Here is a 19,881-nt window from a genome sequence, read left to right on the forward strand (position 1 = left end):
GCTGTGTCATGTTAACAAATTGTAAGCACAATGAAGTATCAGACGAACAACTTGATAATTACGAGAAAATCTTAATCTCTCTCACTTTATTGAGTTATTCGTCTAAGTGCCGTCTTTATACAGACTGACGCATTATACGACAAGACGAACTTTGTTCGATTCTTTGTCTACAGACACGAATAATCATTGATTATTCGTCGTGACGTATAATGCGTCTTGTGTCCGTCTTTACACTGAAGACGAATAACCGTTGATTATTCGCTGTGACGTATAATGCGTCTTGTGCCCGTCTTTACATTGAAAACGCATAACCATAGTTTATTACGATCATTTGGACGACAGAGCGAACAACTTGCTAACGACTACATACGTTTTGCAAGCAACGTAAGACGCATACGCCAACAACTCTGGTTCAACCACCGCTGCAAGGATTTTGGTCTCGTTCCAGCAGGACTTAGAATTAAGTCCCCGCTGAACACACAAGAGGCTATTCAGATTGTCAAATCCACCAGCAGACACACAATACAATGACGTAAGAACCAGATAACAATACGGCTAACCTGACGTTTACTCCTCATTTGACTCTGAAGATAACTACCGCTAAGGTTGTCGAAACGTCAATCAACAACAACAAAAACAGTCCTTCTCAGGACTATACCAACCTGGACAATCTACATTTACAAACATGTAACAGTCACTTTGTTACCCAGTAGTAGGCGATGTTTACAATAGAGATGGGCAGAATCGGAGTCGACTCGGATACAGTCGGCGGGCCAGTCAAAATCCCTTCAGGGTCGGACCCGGCCCGCGGCCGTATGTTGCCAACCCATGATCTAGTGTATTATGAGATCTGTGCAAGCGATATATTCATACCTTAAAACCAAAGAAATCATTTCTGTCGTGAATTACAATCCATCCGATACGCCAACCTGGCACCAAGAACCTGTCATTGACACACAACGTTTATATGGTTTCCTCAAAATGACGTAATGCAATAAAAATGCGCATGCTCACCTTTTGGCGATGCCACCGACAACTATAAGAGGAACATTTTTTGTTAAACTTCTCATGCTATGGAAAGGCTCTTTGCCGAATGTCTGCAGGAAGTAAGAGAAAAAGTTAATTTAGTTCAAGCCTCATTCAGTGTTGCCAAGCCTGACCACCTTCTCGGGCAGTACCAATAAAATTTAGAACCCAACCCCCTGCATGTCTAACAACCTTGTCGACGTAAGGCAAGGACGCCATCTTGAAAGATGTCTCAAAACCCATTCCAAACAATTATTTAAAAAACCAAACCTCGACTGTGAGTGAGAATACCTTTGAGAGTGAGAATAAAATTGTTTAAGAAACCCAAAGTTGTGATGTGATTATTCTTCGTGTTCCGAAGACATTGGGACGGAGGTCAATTTCCGGAATACCCTAACAACTGTGTCTAGATAAGGAAAGGACGCCAAACCTCGACTGTCAAATTTGCAAATGTATAGGAATCAGGAAGCATATTCATGGTAAATCAAGTTTTGCCACCTTTCAAAATGGTGAAGCTTGCCTCACTCCACAACCACAATAAACCCACCTTCGAGATGCAAAATTGAAGCGTTCGTTGTTTAAAAGTGGTCAACCTTGCACAACTTTCCTCATATGAAAGTATATATTTATTTCTTACCTCTCTCGAAATCCTAGGTTTAATTCAAATTCTCAAGAAATACTGCCTCAAATGTGTGTATTTTCGATCGCCATAATGTACATAATGAAACCCCAGTCCAGCGCAGTTTTCGTCGTGACGTCACTGCGCGGTGATCGTTGTCAACATAAGACAAAATATACTAGCAAAGTAGAAATTACATAGCATATTGTCGTTGCATTTTATTTTCGGTTTAAATTATTGCGCAATGGATAGATTCCAAACAGTTCTTAGTAATTATTTGGCAGCAGACTACTAAGAATGATTAACGATCAAAAGTAACGTTATGCATGAGCATGACTGAAACAGACTCAGCGACAGGATGACTCGACGAAGTTCATGTTGTTGCAATGAATGAAGACTCAGCACAATTTGAGGAATGATACTCCGGACTGTATTACAGATAATCCTGTTTTCAAATCTTTGTTTAAATTATTGGATATTACGACTGGCATGGAGTGAGTACAAACAACACTATGGTTCAAAGCTGAAGAAGGACTGAACACAAAGACAAGACATGTTCACAGGCACTGGTTCAATGGTATTGGAATGTATTAGCAGAGTAAGTCCTACCATCTTTTGCTGTGCTACATTCAGGCATTTTCAACCATAGGTCCTAGAAGAGGACTTTGTCTTGAGGGTTTAAATTTGCTGATGAATAATGTAATGTAAACTATTATGCCATATTTAGAATATCGTTAATGATGAATTATTAATAAATAAAAATATATTGGATTTAGTAAATGAACACAAATTATAATGGCCATAAACCAATTATTTGTGCTATCAAGATTTTGTGTACATAATTAAAAGTGCCTTCAATGAATTTACAAAATAAAAAAAATTATGCTACTTTACTATTAGGAGTCTCTTATTAATTAAAATATTGATATATACATAACTATTTTGGGACTGTTTACCCATTCTTGATTTGTGTTCTTTAAAAACTTCTTTTGTTTAAATTTCTATAGATGCAATATTTCTTGGAGTGTTTGCTGGTAAAGAAATCTGTTATGTAATGTTTACATTAAACAGCGGACATCTTCCATCATACCTGCACAAAGATATGACTTACTCACCACATAATTAACTACTCCAAATTTTTTCTTTTGGGAACACGATAAGCACAAGTGGAAGGAGGGAAAATACTTTAATAAAAGTGCTTACATATAAAGGTATGCTTGCAAGAACCAAGTTGGCAGTGATAGACCACAATGTAAACACTGGCAGAAAACAAGCACAAGTTCAATGTGGAAAGCAGGGAAAAGTGATATAATATCGGTTCCCAAAGGAAGGAATGGGTAGCCAAGCCAGTATGGTGAGTAATATTCTTTTGTGCAAGTATGATGGAAGATGTCTGCTGTTTTAATGTAAAATGTACAATTTCTTACCAGCAAACATTCCAAGAAATATTGCATCTATAGAAAAAGAAACAAAGAAAGTGTACAAGCACACAAATCAAGAATGGGTAAACAGTCCCAAAAATAGTTATGTATATACCAATATTTATAATTAATAATAAGAGAATCTCTAATAGTAAAGTAGCAAAATTTTTGTTTGCTATGCAAATCATTAGCAAAGGCACTTTTAATTATGTACACCAAAATCCTTGCATAGCACAAATAAAATTGGTTTGGCTTGACCATTATAATTTGTATTTATTGTTCATTTACTAAATCCAATTTATATTTTATTTATTAATAATTCATCATTAACGATACTTCTAAATATGGCTATAATAGTTTACATTACCATTATTCATCAGCAAATTTAAAACCTCATAGACAAAGTCCTTCTAGACCCAGTGGTTGGAATGTGCTCGAATGTAGCTAACAGCAAAGAGATGGTAGTAATTTCTAATTTCGCCCAATACATTCCAACACCATCGAACCAGTTGCCTGTAGCCACATGTTTTTCTTTTGTGTTCAGGTCCTTCTTCAGCTCTTGAACCATAGTGTTGTTTGTACTCACCCATGCCAGTCGTAATGCCAATAATTTAAACAAAGATTTCGAAAACAGGATTATCTGTAATACAGTCCGGTATCTATTCCCTCAATTTGTGCTGAGTCTTCATTCATTGTTACAACAGCTGAACTTCGTCAGAGTCGTCCATAGCTCGTCGCTAGAGTCTGTTTCAATCGGCTCATAAGCATATGGTTGAATCATGTTTTGATCGTTAATCATTTCTTCGTAGTTTGAAACACTGCTTCCAGAATAATTACTAGAGGAATCGTTTGAGTAATCCGTATCCATTGCGCAAAATAATTTAAAACTTAGAAAATAAAATGCAACGATGAATATGCTTATGCGTAATTTCTACTTTGCTAGTATATTTTGTCTTATGTTGACAACGATCACCGCGCAGTGACGTCACGACGAAAAACCGCTGCTGGACTGCGGCTTCGCTTGCATGTACACAATGGCGATCGAACAAGAGGCAAAAATACACACATTTAAGGCATTATTTCTCGAGTTAAATTTGAATTGGAAACCTGGGATTTCGTGAGAGAGGTAAGAACAATATACACTTTCATATGAACGAAAGTTGTGTTAAGGTCAGACTACCCCTTTAAGCGAATATTACAATCGTGATGAGCTTACATTAGTTGAAACATTAACGTATTTAAAAGTCGGTTAAATTTAGGGCATCGGGAAATTCAAAAGTCGTCATGTGACATGCAATTAACGAACACTTAAGACATGCGCGTAAACTTCATCACAGAGAACTGGGACGCGGTATTTTTCAGCAACTGTAAGAAAATAAGACCAATATGAATGCACGAAGTTTGTTGGTCAAATCGGCGGAAAAAACTTGTACATGTCTTGAGATATTTACTGTTTAAAATTTCTTCCAAATGTTCTCTTTTGTACACAGAACCACAGGGATTTGATGGGTTGACAACGACAATAAGCTTTGTTCTCTCGTCAATAAGTGAAACCATATTGTCCAAGTCGGCTTCCCAACCATTTTCAGGCTGAAAATTATAAACAATCATTATTCATTTGAACATAAAGTCCAAAGCAACACTCAAGGTTAGTTTGTTGGAATCCTTTGAAGTCGTAGGGAGCTTTAGCAGAGCCTACGAGTACGAACTACGTCATTTTGGCGCGAAAACATTGTTGCGACAACAAAAACACGTAGCCGTCATCAATTTGAGAACGATGTTTTGTAAAAAATTCGTAGTCGCGACTACGATGTCTTTTTAAGCAAAGAAAGTAGATAAATTTTTTCATTGTGTAAGAAATTAGTTTACAGTACTACTTTCCAGCATCCAGGCTTTACTTTAGAACCTTTTTTGAGTGCATATGTACATTTAAAAGGAAAATATGACCTTGAAAACTTCCATGTATTTCGCACGCAAAGTGAACGGTAAACAAACAATAAAATAGCATAAATCGCACATATCGTACATAAAGCTTAAAATAGTGAAGATTTTTAAGTCTAAAGAGTCCTATGTTCTCGCAAAACCAGTATTACCAATTAGTTGATATCATTATTGACAAATGGAGCCGTAGCTGTTTCGCAAACGTCGGTATTTTTCACAATAAAAAGTCTCGTTCTGTTGTTTATAGCTAAAGCAAAATTTTGACGAAGCGATAACGACAAAAACTTCCTCGCGCCATTCTCTTACACGGTCAAACTTTGTACTCGTTGTCGTAGTCGTACTCTTGCTAAAGCTCTCTACTGACTGTTTGACTTCAATGAAGAATAAAGTGGAAAAGTCGTTGATTTCAAGTGTCACAATCAGCACATAATTAGAATATTCTTTGATCACCATTATCATGATTATTAGAACAGTCCTTAATCTTCATTATCATAATTAGAACTTAATTATAACAGTCTTTAATCTTAAACAGTAACGTAAACTCAAGATCTTTAATTTGCACAAACTTACAAAGAGCTTATAAGATTGTGCTTCAATCTCCCTCGATCCACAGATGCATTTGTAAAGAGAGAAACCAGGTCTTGGAATTAGGATGTTATCACCACGATCAACTAGGGCGTTCAATGCTATCTTGATTGCTCCAGAGCAACCGCTGGCCAACACAACATCCTGTAAAGAAAACAACATAAACATAGAAGTATGGGCGTTTTCATAAAATATTTGTGTGAAAGGCCCGACTCTCTCATTTCTGTCAAAATCAGGTAGAGCTGCTTTCTAAGATCTCCTCACCTTGATAGATATAGCACATTTCAAGTAGATGCATACATTACTTGTATTCACCCCCCGGTAATTTAAATGGTGAGGCCGAAACACTTAAATCTTAAATGAACTTTGTTCCTTATTGAAAACTTATTGAGAGGAGGGGGGAGTGGGGTGGTGAGAGAAGTGTATTCAACAAAGATGCTATAACCCTGTGTAAATTAAAAATCGTTGCTTAAGAATATTACTCACTGCAAATGATATAAGGAGATGAAACGCAAGAAAACAGCCACATTTTGGTTGACCGTTGTCAATGAGTTGTATTTTAAAGAAATATACAATGGAATGCCAAAACTTGGTGAAGGGACAGAAAGGGGGGGGGGGAGAGGATAAAAGTTAGATTTTTCTGCCTTCATAAGAAGGAATCCTTCTTGTTAAAGTAGACATCAATAAAGCTGCTTGAAGTAAAATTAGAGACGATGGCTTTAGGAAAACGAATATGCTAACATGAATTTCTCCCAAGTACTTTATCAATATCACTATCAACAATTGTCCCTATAGTTATGGAGCAGGAATATGTGCCTCAGCACCCACGATGTATTCAGGTGTTGAACTGTATTTTGCAACGGCCTTTCGTGTCTCTTTGCATCCTACAAAAACAAATACAGATGATTGTATATGACTGGAATAGTGGAACACACACAGTGTGTATCAAAATAAACGCAATCCTTTCATTTGTGAAGCAAACACTGACAATTTTCATACCATTCTTTCCACACTCCTCAAATCATAATACAAATTCTAAATTTATACGTCATGTAAGCTAGAACAATGCAGCGAAATTCCACTTTACGTGGTACTATCAATCAGTTCCATTACGAATGGTTCAAGTAGCCACAGAGCAACAAATATTTATCATGTTTGGTTACAGTAAGGGAACTTACACTGTTTACTAGTAGACTATATTGAAAAAATCTTTGAAGACTACACAAATTTCAGCTACTGTCCAATGCAAATCCTGAACACGAAACTCTTTTAAATTGTGTTTAGCCTCCTAGGGGATAATTTATTGCTGAATAGTGCAAGTTGTAAACATCTTGTGATTTTGAATTCATTCCTAAGTCATCGTCAGAAAACTGGAATATTTTGTCATGTCTAAATGTTGAAGATGTTTATACACCATTTGTATTACAAAGAGAATCAATCTTTTTGAAAAAGTGTTCTTTAACTGGACTTATTTGTTCCAAAATGTTAAAATAAAGTCTAACTATTGTTATCATTGTAATCCGGATTGGCTCTGATGGATGCGACGTACAAAACAACAAAATACGCGTTGCCATTATTTTTCATTTGCGTTCATACTAGTGTTGGGTATAAAGTTGTGGCTGAATTCATTTGTCAGAACGAGGACAGTGAATCTATCTGTGAAGCTTTAGATGTAGTCAAAAGCTGGAACACATGGTGTAGACCGTCTTACTTCATGGTAGACTTTTCAACGACAGAAATAAACGCCTTAGTAAAGATGTTTTCAGGCGCACATGTTTATATATGAGACTTTCACCGCATTCAGGCTTGGTAAAGATGGGCACGGTTGGCCAAAAACGGTGTCAGCTCATCAGAACAGTAAGAATTTCTGCAACTTTTACAGCAAGTGGCAAGATCAACACATCAAAATCAGCTCGACGATGCACTGGAAGCACTTCGAAGCTCATCAGTTTATGAGAAAGCCCATATCAAGAGCTACGTTGAAAACACATGGATGACTTGCAAAGAACAGTGGGCTCAAATTTTCAGAAAGCAAACAAGCTGTTAATATAGTAAACACCAACAACGGCGTCGAATCGCAGAACAGGCACTTTAAGCACAATTATCTTCTAAGAGCTATCGAAAAATCAATATATGGTGTAGTTACAACAATGGTAGAGTCATTTCTTCCAGACTCTTCACTACAAAGACACCAACTTCAAACAAAGCAGCGAATACAGAAAGGTCAACGAGAATGCTCCATACTATTTGCATAATCGTCCAAACTACTTTATCAAGCACTGTATGAAAAGTTGATTCGCATCGCGAAAATTTTGCGATAATGATGTTGATTGCATCGACAATAGTAAAGGTGATTTCTCCGTTAGGAGCTCATCAGACAAAACTAAATGGTATAAAATCAATCTCAGTGTTCCAAAGTGTAGCTGTGATTCGTGGAGAAAGACCCAATTTCCCTGTAAACACATGTACGCAATTTTCAATACCTTTGAAGAATGGAATTTCACAGCCCTCCCACAACACTTTAAAAACAACGTTTTCATAAGATTGGACAATCGTTTGAATCAAGAAGAAAATGAAAAAAAGAGAAATTACGAGGAGACTGATAACGAAAACAAGAACAATGCAGAGATTGTCGAGCGTACTTATGACGTAATAGTGCAAGAGGATGAAAGAAAACGTGAAACAAAGGAAAACAAAATTAAGACAGAAAAAATCTTGCGAACTAAAGGAAACTGCACAAACGCGATATTTATTGCTGGAGAAGTTGAGCCTTGTTTGAAATCAGGCATTCACCGTCAACGAGCTAAAACCTTTACAAGAAGCGCTTGACTACGCAAATAAAATGCACGAAATATTAAATGGAAATTGCCCAGTCAGTGAAGGTTTGCCAATAAGAAACAGTCCAACAAAAAAGCGTTTGAAAGTAAGTGTGGAGTATCATCAAGTATTTCACAAAAAATTGCCTCTCCGTTGCAAAAAGCAGGATGCTAATAACTATATCACAACAATGGTCCCAGACATAAGTCAAAAGCGCGCTGTATCATCAAAAAAGGTGAGATAATTTTCATTTTGGGAACCTGGACTGACGAGCACTTTTTTACAAATTATAATTTTCACTCACAGTTTACGTCCCAGAACGCACTTGAAGAGCCAGTTGAGCAAGAATTGTTGTATGAGAGTGAAACAGAAGAAATCCAGGCATCACAAGAAAGAACTGAAGTACCGCCAATCAACAACTTGGAACAACAAGAAAGGTCAATGATTTGTTGCAAAACGAGCTGAAATTGTGAATGTATCTTCATGCACTATGTTTTTAAATAATATAGCACCTACACTGATACTTGCAAACAGTCGACATACAATTCATTGTTTCTAACTCCAAGACATCGAATAAATGCATTTACAGAAAGACAGTGTCTTGGGGATACTGTGCTGAAATTTGGTCCTGTGAATGTATCAACAGTAGATCTTTGGTCACTTGTCAGTCCAAAAGACATAACTGAAAAAGAATTAAAATTTATTAAAAAAGAAGTCACCACATTCAAACCTGGTTGGCTGACTGACTCTGTAAGAGAAAAAAGCGTCTAATATAGTCTTTGTTTAAAACCATGAGTGCTATGTACACGTAAAACTGGAGAGGAAATCTCTTCAAACTATGCTTTCTTTTGATTTTAGATAATTGACGCTTTTTTGTGGAGTTTGACTGAAAACTACACTACTGTTCTTAAAGCAGAATCAAATATTTCAGAGGTTGTTAAAAACAACTCAAGCACAAGATGCACATAGGCTAATATATCTTTTCACCAAACCAAAATTATCCTTTTTCCAATCAACATCCATGGCATTCATTGGACACTACTGGTAAGTATTTGAGCTAAATAATAAAATATAGACATGCAATATACACATACTTAGCCCACATGAGTCCACAGATTTACATGCAAAAATTAGTATCTATAGAAACATTAACTCAAATAATTCCTTAATTAACAAAGAAAAAAATTTTTAACTAAATGCAACAGAAATTTTGTGAAATATAGACTATAGATAAGTTCTCAAAACTAAGACTCTATTTTGACTCACTTGGAGGAAGTGCAGACAAAAAAACACCTAATACACAGATGATGTATCATATAAACAAACTAAGGTAATTATCAAATTTGATCTTAAAAGATTTGCCCAAAATCATTTTCAACAATCAATATTATCATTCATGTGGTCATTGTTTGTCACTGCTTTAGTGCTTTGGTAGATGTAAAAACAGGTTGGAACTCAAGCTCATGGCAATGTTTTGGTCATTGTTTGTCACTGCTTTAGTGCTTTAGTAGATGTAAAAACAGGTTGGAACTCAAGCTCATGGCAATGTTTTGAGCCACTTCATTGTAAACAGGAAAATATGTATAACTGTGGAGTGTACATATGCTTGTTAAGCTTGAAATAGCCTAACTTTACTTGAATAGCTATTTTTACAAACATGATTATTCAATAACTGCTCATTTCGCATCAGTTTGCTCGATGTCTAGCCATTGGCTTGAATCAAAAACCAGCAAACATTGAGACTCAGTGAAAACAAATCCTTTCAACATTACTTGGGTCTTGCTATGATGATATCACACGGTAAGGCATAAATAAAATTTGGCTGAATATTTTTATATGGAATTTATTATGAATACCTTGGAAGCAAAATGTGGCTGTTTGCAAAATATGCAGAGAGGATGACAATGAAGACTGGCTGGGTTGTGATCAATTTGGTCACTTTTTTTTAAGGAAGTTGCCTTAATGTTGACTATGCCATAAACTGGTCAACACATTTTACATGCAGATAAAATTATCATCAATATTATTTGACATGCAACAAAATCATTGTTATGCTATCAGTGCAAATTGTGCAATTAAAATGAGTGCTTCAAAATATAGTAATGTGTGAATGATAAATACTTTAATTCAAGGCAAAATGAACTGGAAAATTTAATTGATTCGGCACGATTGTGCTTGCCACTAATTGAATCTCAGACATGCTATGAATAGTTTCAAACTGTTGATGAAATGTTACAATAAACTACAAGTTTTACAAATATATCTGAAATAAAATGGCTTATTCTTATTTCTTACCTTTGCGATGATTCTTCTGGCCAAAAATTTTCAAAATTCATATAAATGCGTCGACATGATTACTCTGATGCGAAATTCAAACGCAAAAACAAACTTGAATCAACTTTTGAGAGATAGCCGCTCCAGTTATTCTTTGTTTGCAGTCACGTGATTTATTGCTTCAAAATGTTTTTACGGATTTCAAGTGAAGGGCTAAACAACTAAGATGTCGGCCAATGCTACTATAACTAAGCCAACAGCAACAACGAAAAATTTAGTATCCGAGTACTTTTTATCTCTTCAACCAAAGGCAAAGTCAAGATACCAAGAGAAGCTTTCCTTATGTGATGGACTGGATCCATATTCTCCAAAAAACAGTGACTTTTTAACCGATCATAACAATTTCCCTAACTTGCAGTTTCCTGACATTTCAAATTATTTGGTCGTTCAAACTTCATTTTATACGAAGAAACAAATGAAAGCATATAAAAGTCTTGAAGCTTACAACTTTTTTGTTTGTGGTTGGGTCCATGAAGTAAAATCAAGAAGTGTAATGGACAACAACAATTGCCTTGTTTTTTCGAGAGTAAGTAATTTTTAGGAATTGCATACTACCCAAAGTCCTTGGGCAGCATTTTTCAAAGCCTCTACTCACTTCCCACCCTTCCAATTTCATATGTATCTAAACTTAAAGATGGCATTATATTTATAACAAACATTGCTCTAGCCATCAAGTAACAATAAATATATCAAAAGTTTTAGTTAAACAGATGAAGATGTTTATTAATAAAATAGATGGAGATGTTTCTTCCATGTTGCTCTCAAAGTTTTCAATTTTAGGGAATATTGTTTTACTCCACAGGGACTACAGATTGAGATAAATTAGTTAAAGCACAACATATGACTGCTATCTTATCAATTACTGATTGTACTTCGCCAGGTTTTTTGTACATGTACTCTATCGGAAGAGTACAGAAAGGTTGAGGAAAGGTTGAGGGTAAAGGCAGGCTTAAGCTATGGAAGTTACGATCGAATGAAGGGAAGCAGTGTTTCCGTGACGAAATTGCGACATTGAATGTTGAGGGTGAGACGGTGGAGGAGCGATGGACGTGCTTGGAGAAGGGTGTTTTAACGGCAGCGGAGAAGGTATGTTGTAGAAGTAAAGGCGGTGTAGTAAAAGAACAGGCATGGTGGTGGGATCAACGAGTCAGCGAAGTGATTGGCGCGAAGAAGTTGGCATTTAAAAGGTGGAGAAAGTCGCGGACTGAAGCAGATAGGATCGATTACATCCGGTTCAAGAAAAAGGCGCGAAAGGAGGCTAAAGCGATAGAAGGCATCAGAAAGAGCTTCGTAAATGCAGGAGAATGGACGAAAAGCGTTGTTTAGAACTGCTAGAAGAAGCAAGAAGGCGAGGAACGATATTTTGGGTGCTCCCGGCGTGCAGAACCACGATGGGGAGTTGAAGGTGTTATTGGAAGACAGGTTAGAAGTGTGGAGGGCGTACTGTGACCGTTTGATGAATGTAGAGAATGAATGGAATGGAGAAGTTGAAGCGCATGAAGTTTTGGGGCCGTGTGAAATAGTGACTGTTGATGAGGTGGCGGTGGCTCTGCGCAAGATGAAGAAAGGAAAGGCGACGGGACCGAGTGAAGTGGGTAGCGAAATGTTGGACAATGAACTATGCGTGAGAGTTGTGTAATGCGCGAACGAGGTTTGAGGGGCTCAAAGACGCCGAGTACATGGAGAAAAGTCTAGTGGTCCCTGTACAAAGGAAAAGGAGCGACGGTATGTGGGAATTACAGGACTATTAAGCTGATGGGGCATGCGTTGAAGATATTAGAGAGTGTTTAAAAGAAGGTTGAGGGAAGTTGTTCGGATGGGGAAGAGCAGTATGGATTCATACCGGGGAGGAACGACGGATGCGTGTTTTGTGTTGAGGCAGCTGCAGGAGAAATTTTTGGAGAAGGACAGAGAATTGTATATGGTGTTTGTAGATTTGGAGAAGGCGTTTGATAGAGTTCCGAGAAAGGTGATCGAGTACGCGCTGCGTAAGAAAGGTGTGACAGAGGATATGGTTAGGGCAGTTATGGAGACTTATGAAGGTGTAGAGGCGGTGGTTACGGAGGAAGGTGTTAGATCTGGTGTTTTTGAGGTAAAAGTTGGTGTTCATCAAGGTTCAGTCTTGTCGCCGTTACTGTTTGCTTGTGTGATGGATGTACTGACAGAGGAAGTGAGAAGAAAAGAAGGATGCTGGTGTTTGTTGTATGCAGATGACATTGTCTTGGTGGCGGAGTCGAAGCAGAAAGTCATGGAATGGTACCGAGAATGGAAAACGGCAATAGAAGTCAAGGGACTGAAAGTAAATGAGGCAAAGACGAAGGGCATGAGCTCGAGGCAGGTGGAGGTGAAGGACAGTGATAAATGGCCATGTGGTGTGTGTGGGAAAAGAGTTGAGTGATTCGATAATGTGCAGAAATGCAGTAAGTGGGTTCATGGAAGGATGTTCAGGTGTCCGTGGTGCATTGACAAGAGTAACTGATTTTGAGTGCAGGACGTGTCGAAGTGGTGGGCGAGTCGCGATTGAACGGTTTGAACTGGGTGACGTAAGTTTGGAAGGTGTATCGGAGTTTAAATATCTGGGCGATGTGTTAAATGATGGTGGAGGTGCAGGCAAGCGGTGAGGAACAGAGTTCAAGCAGCGTGGTGGATTTTAGAGAGTTGTCGGGAATGTTGTGCGGAAAGTCGACTTCGTTGAAGCAGAAGGGAGAATTGTATAAGGCATGTGTTAAAGTGTTTTGGGATATGGAGCAGAGTGTTGGGCGCCGAAAGTAGAGGACCTGAAAGATTGGCGTCGACGGAAAGGAGAATGCTTAGGATGATGTGTGGTGTAACGTTGATGGATAGGATTCGAAGTGAAGAGATTAGAGAAAGAGTTGGTGTTGAGTGTATCGAGAATTGGGTAAAGCGCCAGCGTTTGAGGTGGTTTGGGCATGTGGAAAGGAGGGAAGAAAGTGCTGAAATTCGTAGAACGTTGCATATGAATGTTGATGGAGTCCGCAAACGAGGTAGACCGAGAAAGAGATGGATGGATGCTGTGAACAGTGATATGAAGGCGATGGGTATAACGAGAGATATGGCGAGAGATAGAGACGTTGGCGTGGAAAAATTCATGGACCGGTCAACCCCCCTGGCGGGGATTAATACGGGCCGGTATACAAATGTTGTTTGTTTGTTTGTTGTTTGATAGTTGCCCACAATGTTTCTCTGCTTGGCCACTCCACAAGAAACTGTAGTCTTTGATGCATGATGGTAAAAATTTTGTGAAAAATTCTTGATGCTATGGAGCATGATACTCCAAACCTGTAAGCTAAATCTTGTAGTGGAAGATTTCATTTCAATCTCATCAGAACCAAAAGTATTTGCTCGAACTTTCCCAAAGAAGATCTCTTCGTATGTGTTATAAAGGGTTCACAAAGGTTGAAAACTTGTAATAGTACCAGGAAGTTTAGCAGCCCAGTGTAAAACTTGGTCTTGTCATTATCCTTTTCAAAGCTTTTTCTACTGATTAGTGCTTCAAGGGCTTTCTCTTTAAGTGTGCATAGTTCCTCATTGCATCTCTATATGTCTTCTTCCATTGACTTTAAATAGTTGACTGTTAGGTCTGTTTGGCACTCTACATGTTGAACCTGTCTTTCAGTCTTGCATTCAGCATGGTTGATATTTGACTCTATTGAAACAAAACTATGAATAAGTACAAAGTTTTTCGAAAAGCAAATATGAATATACTTTTAATTTGTTGTAAATATAAGTGATTTTCTCCTGGGTGTTCATGTTCTTGATGGACGTTAGACTCCAGTCGAGCCAGCTTTTGTAAATCAAGGAGGGCAACGGCTGCTTCGGAATGGCGTCGTTTAAGGTCTCGCTTTTTGGTCCGATCGTTTCTTTTAATGGCACTTTCACGAATAGGTTTTAATTTCTGGTGACCCAATTTAAGTGTAGGAGCCCAATCAACGTCGTGTTCGTCGTAGACATTGCTTGGACGACCTTGGAAACAAAAAAATTATGAATGTAAACAATTGTATTCATAGAGTCTATAAACATTTTGCAAGGCGCTTCAGTTCAAACTCTTTCGCAATTGCTTTTAATATTGAATCACAAAGTTCGTCTACGCACCTTTAACAAAATGTTCACCACATACGCGAGCATGGGGGCTTTCGATACCTTTCGAGGACAATGAAAGGTTACTGAGCCACTTTTCACGACGTCTTTTTGTTAGTTTTTTTAATTTTTCCCCTTTATGGAGAATTTCTTTCGGTATCCTATAATAGCCTTTATCCTTTTCTCGATTAGCTCGATTAGAGCAAGTAAAAACTGAACAGCAATCCGGCATATTTGAATAAAGAACACATGAAGGGCAATCAGGCTTATGATATAATCTATTTACCTGCCCTTCAGCTGGAAATATGAATACGTAATGACAGTGGAAATACGGGAAGTGACGTCTATTGCAAACAAAGAATTATATAACTCAATGGTTCCGTCCTCTGAAGATAGGCGGAATACGTGGAGAAATCACTTGAGTATGCAATGAAATGTGCGAGAAAAGACAGTTGCTAGGTTACAAGACAAATCTTGAGATTTTGCGGTATTACGATTACGAACCCACGAATAAAAGCGTGAAAATGAACGAATGAAATATAATATTGCAAATTGTTTGTGAAATAATATTTATCTCATCTCCAAATAGAATATTTACTATTTATTGGGAAATTTCTACTCATCTTCCGACCGAAAGCATGGCATAAAAAATGCATCACTAGACGTAATGGTTGAACAAGCACAAGCAGTGCATAAGGTATGAAAATTTGATCTTAAAAATTTTATCCACGAAAAAGATTGGAAATCTTACTCAACTGCTATTTCTCAAATGGACCTACATTTATTGAAGATTACCAAACGTGGTAGGATACAGGGTAAAATCCACTGTTTCTTTTGCTTTCTTTTAAAATGTCGGTGAAATCTCATTAAAAAATTCAAGCATAATCTAAGAGAAGAACAAAAGAAGAACAAAAAAAGATTTAAAGAAAATCCCAATGTGTTTGTCTTTATAAACCTCTAGAGCAATAGAAACAAAAGTCTCGACGTTCGTGCTTATTTTACTCGTGTGAACCAGGCTTAAATATTATTACTTCAGTAATGCAGAAAGTGATTGTGTTCGCGAATGAGAAGTTAATTACAAACTGATTGTCTTCACAACATTTCAAATGTGTAAGATAATTAGTAGATTTTTGTAAATGTGGTGGATGGTAAACTGGGAAATAAAGTATTTTCCACTACGAAAAATATTTTAAGTAAAGTAATTTTACCATGGAAAACTTGTATTTTATTGGTCAATAAACTGCAATGAAACAAGGACAAGAAAAAGGTATAAACTATCCTCTAAAACTCAAACTTATTTAGATACAAAAGACATTCACCTATTTCAGAAATTTATCAAAATAGTTAATGATTATAAGAACTTTTGAACTATACATTTTAAATTTTACAAATTTATCATCCAATGTAGTCCAAACGAACATTGATGAGTTATAACGTTCCATAACTTAATGAAATTTCGTGTCTTAGACATACTTTTGTCCAAAAGGTAAAACTTCAGCAATGGCTGCAACTCGTGATTCATTCATTGAAGGAAGATATGTCCATGAAGAACTACTTCCCATTTCGAAACACTCCACTGATTTAAGATCTTCCCATTTATCATTCTTACCTCCCATGACAACAATTGTATCACCAGTTATAACTGCACAACACTTATATCTCTTTTCCAACATGGATGGTAAGACTGTAATCTTACCTGTTTTAATGTCATACATGATAACACTGTTCAATCTTTTTCTTCCATCCCAACCTCCAAGAAGAACAACTTGATCTTTCCATTGAACTGTTGCCATTCCAATCAATGGATGAGGTAATGGAGGCATTTCCTTAAATGTAAGAGTCCTTGGATCAAACTCCAAAACACTGGACAAAACTTTACATATTTTTCTCCTCCAAAAAATAAGAACTTTATCATCAACAACAACAGCTCCATGGCACCAACGTGGTTCAGGCATATGACACAACTCATGAGATGTTGTACCAGTAATCTTTATTTCACTGATCAAATCTGATACTTTACCATCAATACATCCTGCAATGAGAAAGATTTGTTGTTTATAAACAACAGTTTGATGATCCCGACATCATAAGGAAGTCTGTGAAATTTTCTCCATGTCAAAGGAAACTGTTTTATATTCAATGCCTCCATTGACTTGCAGCGTTTTCCTCCAACAACAAATAAATCATCATTATAAATAAATGATGAAGCCTCAATGTGTTCATTTTCCATTGATGCCATCTCAAACCATTTCTTCTCCTTCCATGAAAATATTTCCACACTCTGTGTGTAGCCTCCAGCAATCAAAATATCACTTCTTAATAAATCCATAACTAATTCAACTGGTGATGTCAATATTGAAGCAAAATGTTCATTTATAGTCATTTTACCCAAAAGTTCAAACATCATGATTTTCATTTTTTCCATTTCTTGGGAAGATTCAATCAAATTTTTATACCAAGACTCGACATCGAATTCCATGCGCCAGTCCTGTATTGGATTAAATATTTTACCCTCTCCAAGTTCAATACTTGGCCAAGTTGATAAATGATCATGACTGTTGTTGATCCTTGCAATAAACTGATATAAATGATGGTTGAGAAGAATGACAGACTTTATGTTTTCCATTCTTTGAGACTTTTTGAACATCGCTCTCATGCCACCACCGATAAAAACAGAGAACATTTTACGAACACCGTCCAATTCATGCAGCCTTTTTATATAAAATAAACATAAATCAATGAGATTCTTTCGATTCTCCGGACATTCAAAAATTTGTGCCATGATCTTAACAAAAACGGCATATATTCTGTCCTCCAAGCTTAAATTTTTGTTGTTGAAAACATCCGTTGCTTTCTTACGGGAATCTTCAAATCGTTTTTTTGCCATTTTAAAATCCTTTGAATGTTGTATTGCACGGGAAAGATCATACCTGGTGGTGATGGCAGTACAAGTTGCCTGAGACTCATCATTATTACTTGCTTCTTCACATTCTCTATCACTTTCTACTTCGTCAATGCAATTAAAAGTAGAATAAATCCTTCCTCCAAGTAGTTCAAACTGGAGGAAAGGTCTATTTTCGAAAGATTATCTAGCTTTGTTTTGATGTCGTGTAAATCTCGCTTGATAAGTTCCGAAATCCTTCATTACCAACGTCACCGTTTTCTAGCCTGTCTGCTGCAGCATCTCGGGCTTTGTTCGTAAAAATTGAAATATAGAGAACAGTAAGTTCTCCATGGCGTTTTGATGATTTGTACTCGTAGAGCTTGTGTATAAATCTATTGCGTCTCTGTCAAAAGAAAAAATTAGTAAAATTAGCTGTGTTTGTATGAATACTCGATTCAAATAAAATGCTTTATTTCTTTTAAATTTTCAACCAATCATTTTAATATATATTGATATGTTTACAGCAAAGATTTACAGCATTTTCCATAGATCAAACTTTTTACTTTTGCAAGAAAATTTTTCAAATTACGAGGGAAAAAGAAGAAATCGGTAATGAGAGAAAAATGAAGGGAATTTTAAAATACGAACAAAATTCAAATAAAGCTTAATGCTCCTGCAATGTTGTTGATTTAATGATAGTTTACAGGCAAATATTCAAGAGTTACTTTACAACACTTTACATGACACTAAATGACTATTTTCTTGAGAAAACCGCTGAACGCGCGTACTGCATTTTGTGATTTAGCGATCATTTATGACAAGCGTGAAACCAAACTGTTCGAAGGAGATCTTATAAAAACTAGAGCACCATTTCTACAAAATTATCCTAGATCTCTCTTTGCAGTAAGGTTTTACAAAGAGTAGACGATATGTACAGTCCACTATTTAGTCCCGTTATTTCATCGATTCTGTATCGTTTCTGTGTGTTTGAAGACATGAAAATTGATGTGTGTAATGACTTGTAAAGTGTATTTATTAGCTAACATTAAATATGGCTCAAAGTCTACATTCTCAAGTGACGAAAGTAAAAAAGCGACAACGAAGGAAATACATCGAAGTGAGAGCTTTTAAAAGAGAAGGGAGGTTTATTCAAATTAGGAAAAATAACAATAATGAGGGAAATTCTGTGTGGAAACCGTAACCATTTTCTGGCTGATTCTGCTTTAGTTCATTAATTTTGCATCTATATTATATATTGTATTTGTTGTTACAATAGTTTGTGTCGATCAGTACGTCGTGCTTTAATTTATAAGACTAAAATCACTTTGACCTTTTCAACAGAATTCATTCAATGATATTTAGTGTAGCTAGTCTAACGTTTTATTGATAACGTTGACAATCTTCAGTTTGTCGAATGACCTTTGCAATGTTAGGGAAATTTTCTATATTTTGAAAAACAATTTATTCTGCGTCGTAGACTGTTGTTCATACATCTTCAATCATGCATTTGCAAAGTTCACAAAAATCTCAAGTTCCGCAGCTAGTAGCATAGGGTGAGTGGAAAAGTACAGTGTGACATATAGAGTGAGTGGAGGACTACAGAGTGACACATAGGATGAATGGGGGACTACGGTGTGACACATAGGTTGAGTGGGAGATTACAGTATGCCATAGTGTGAGTGGGGAAGTACAGTGTGACATGAAATGAGTGGGGATTACAGTATGACATAGGGTGAGTGGGGAGTACAGTGTGACATAGGGTGAGTGGTACAGTGTGACATAGGGTGAGTGGTAGACTACATTTTGACATAGGGTGAGTGGGGGAGTACAGTGTGACATGAAGTAAGAGGGGAGTACAGTATGACACAAAAGGTGAGTGGGGGATTTTAGTGTGACATAGAGTGAGTGAGGGCTACAGTGTGACATGAAGTGAGTGGGGGAGTACAGTGTGACATGAAGTGACTGGGGAGTACAGTATGACATAGAGTGAATGGGGGACTACAGTGTGACACATAGGGTGAGTGGGGGCTACAGTGTGACACATAGGGTGAGTAAGGGACTACAGTATGACATATAGAGTGAGTGGAGGACTTCAGAGTGACATAAAGTGAGTGGGGAACTACAGTGTGACATAAGGTTAGTAGAGGACTACAGTA

General features: G+C 37.0%; 1 protein-coding gene and 1 long non-coding RNA gene across 2 annotated transcripts in view; one reads left to right on the plus strand and one right to left on the minus strand.

Moving 5' to 3' along the window:
- Positions 1-19,881, minus strand: part of LOC124437501 (tyrosine aminotransferase-like) — a 57,450-nt gene that overhangs the window by 27,314 nt on the left and 10,255 nt on the right. The window contains exons 4-7 of the mRNA XM_046987475.1: positions 4,518-4,656; positions 4,379-4,431; positions 1,015-1,097; positions 874-943 (exon numbers count right to left, since the gene is read on the minus strand). Of these exons, the coding sequence (XP_046843431.1) occupies positions 874-943; positions 1,015-1,097; positions 4,379-4,431; positions 4,518-4,623 (312 nt within the window). The 5' untranslated portion in view covers positions 4,624-4,656. The remainder of the gene's footprint in view (positions 1-873; positions 944-1,014; positions 1,098-4,378; positions 4,432-4,517; positions 4,657-19,881) is intronic.
- Positions 8,604-9,093, plus strand: LOC124437512. The gene is made up of 3 exons (XR_006945745.1): positions 8,604-8,644; positions 8,728-8,846; positions 8,919-9,093. It is a non-coding gene; the product is annotated as an uncharacterized LOC124437512 (long non-coding RNA).

This window comes from Xenia sp. Carnegie-2017, unplaced genomic scaffold, assembly GCF_021976095.1.
Source record: "Xenia sp. Carnegie-2017 unplaced genomic scaffold, XeniaSp_v1 HiC_scaffold_16, whole genome shotgun sequence".
NCBI classification, from domain to species: domain Eukaryota; kingdom Metazoa; phylum Cnidaria; class Anthozoa; order Malacalcyonacea; family Xeniidae; genus Xenia; species Xenia sp. Carnegie-2017.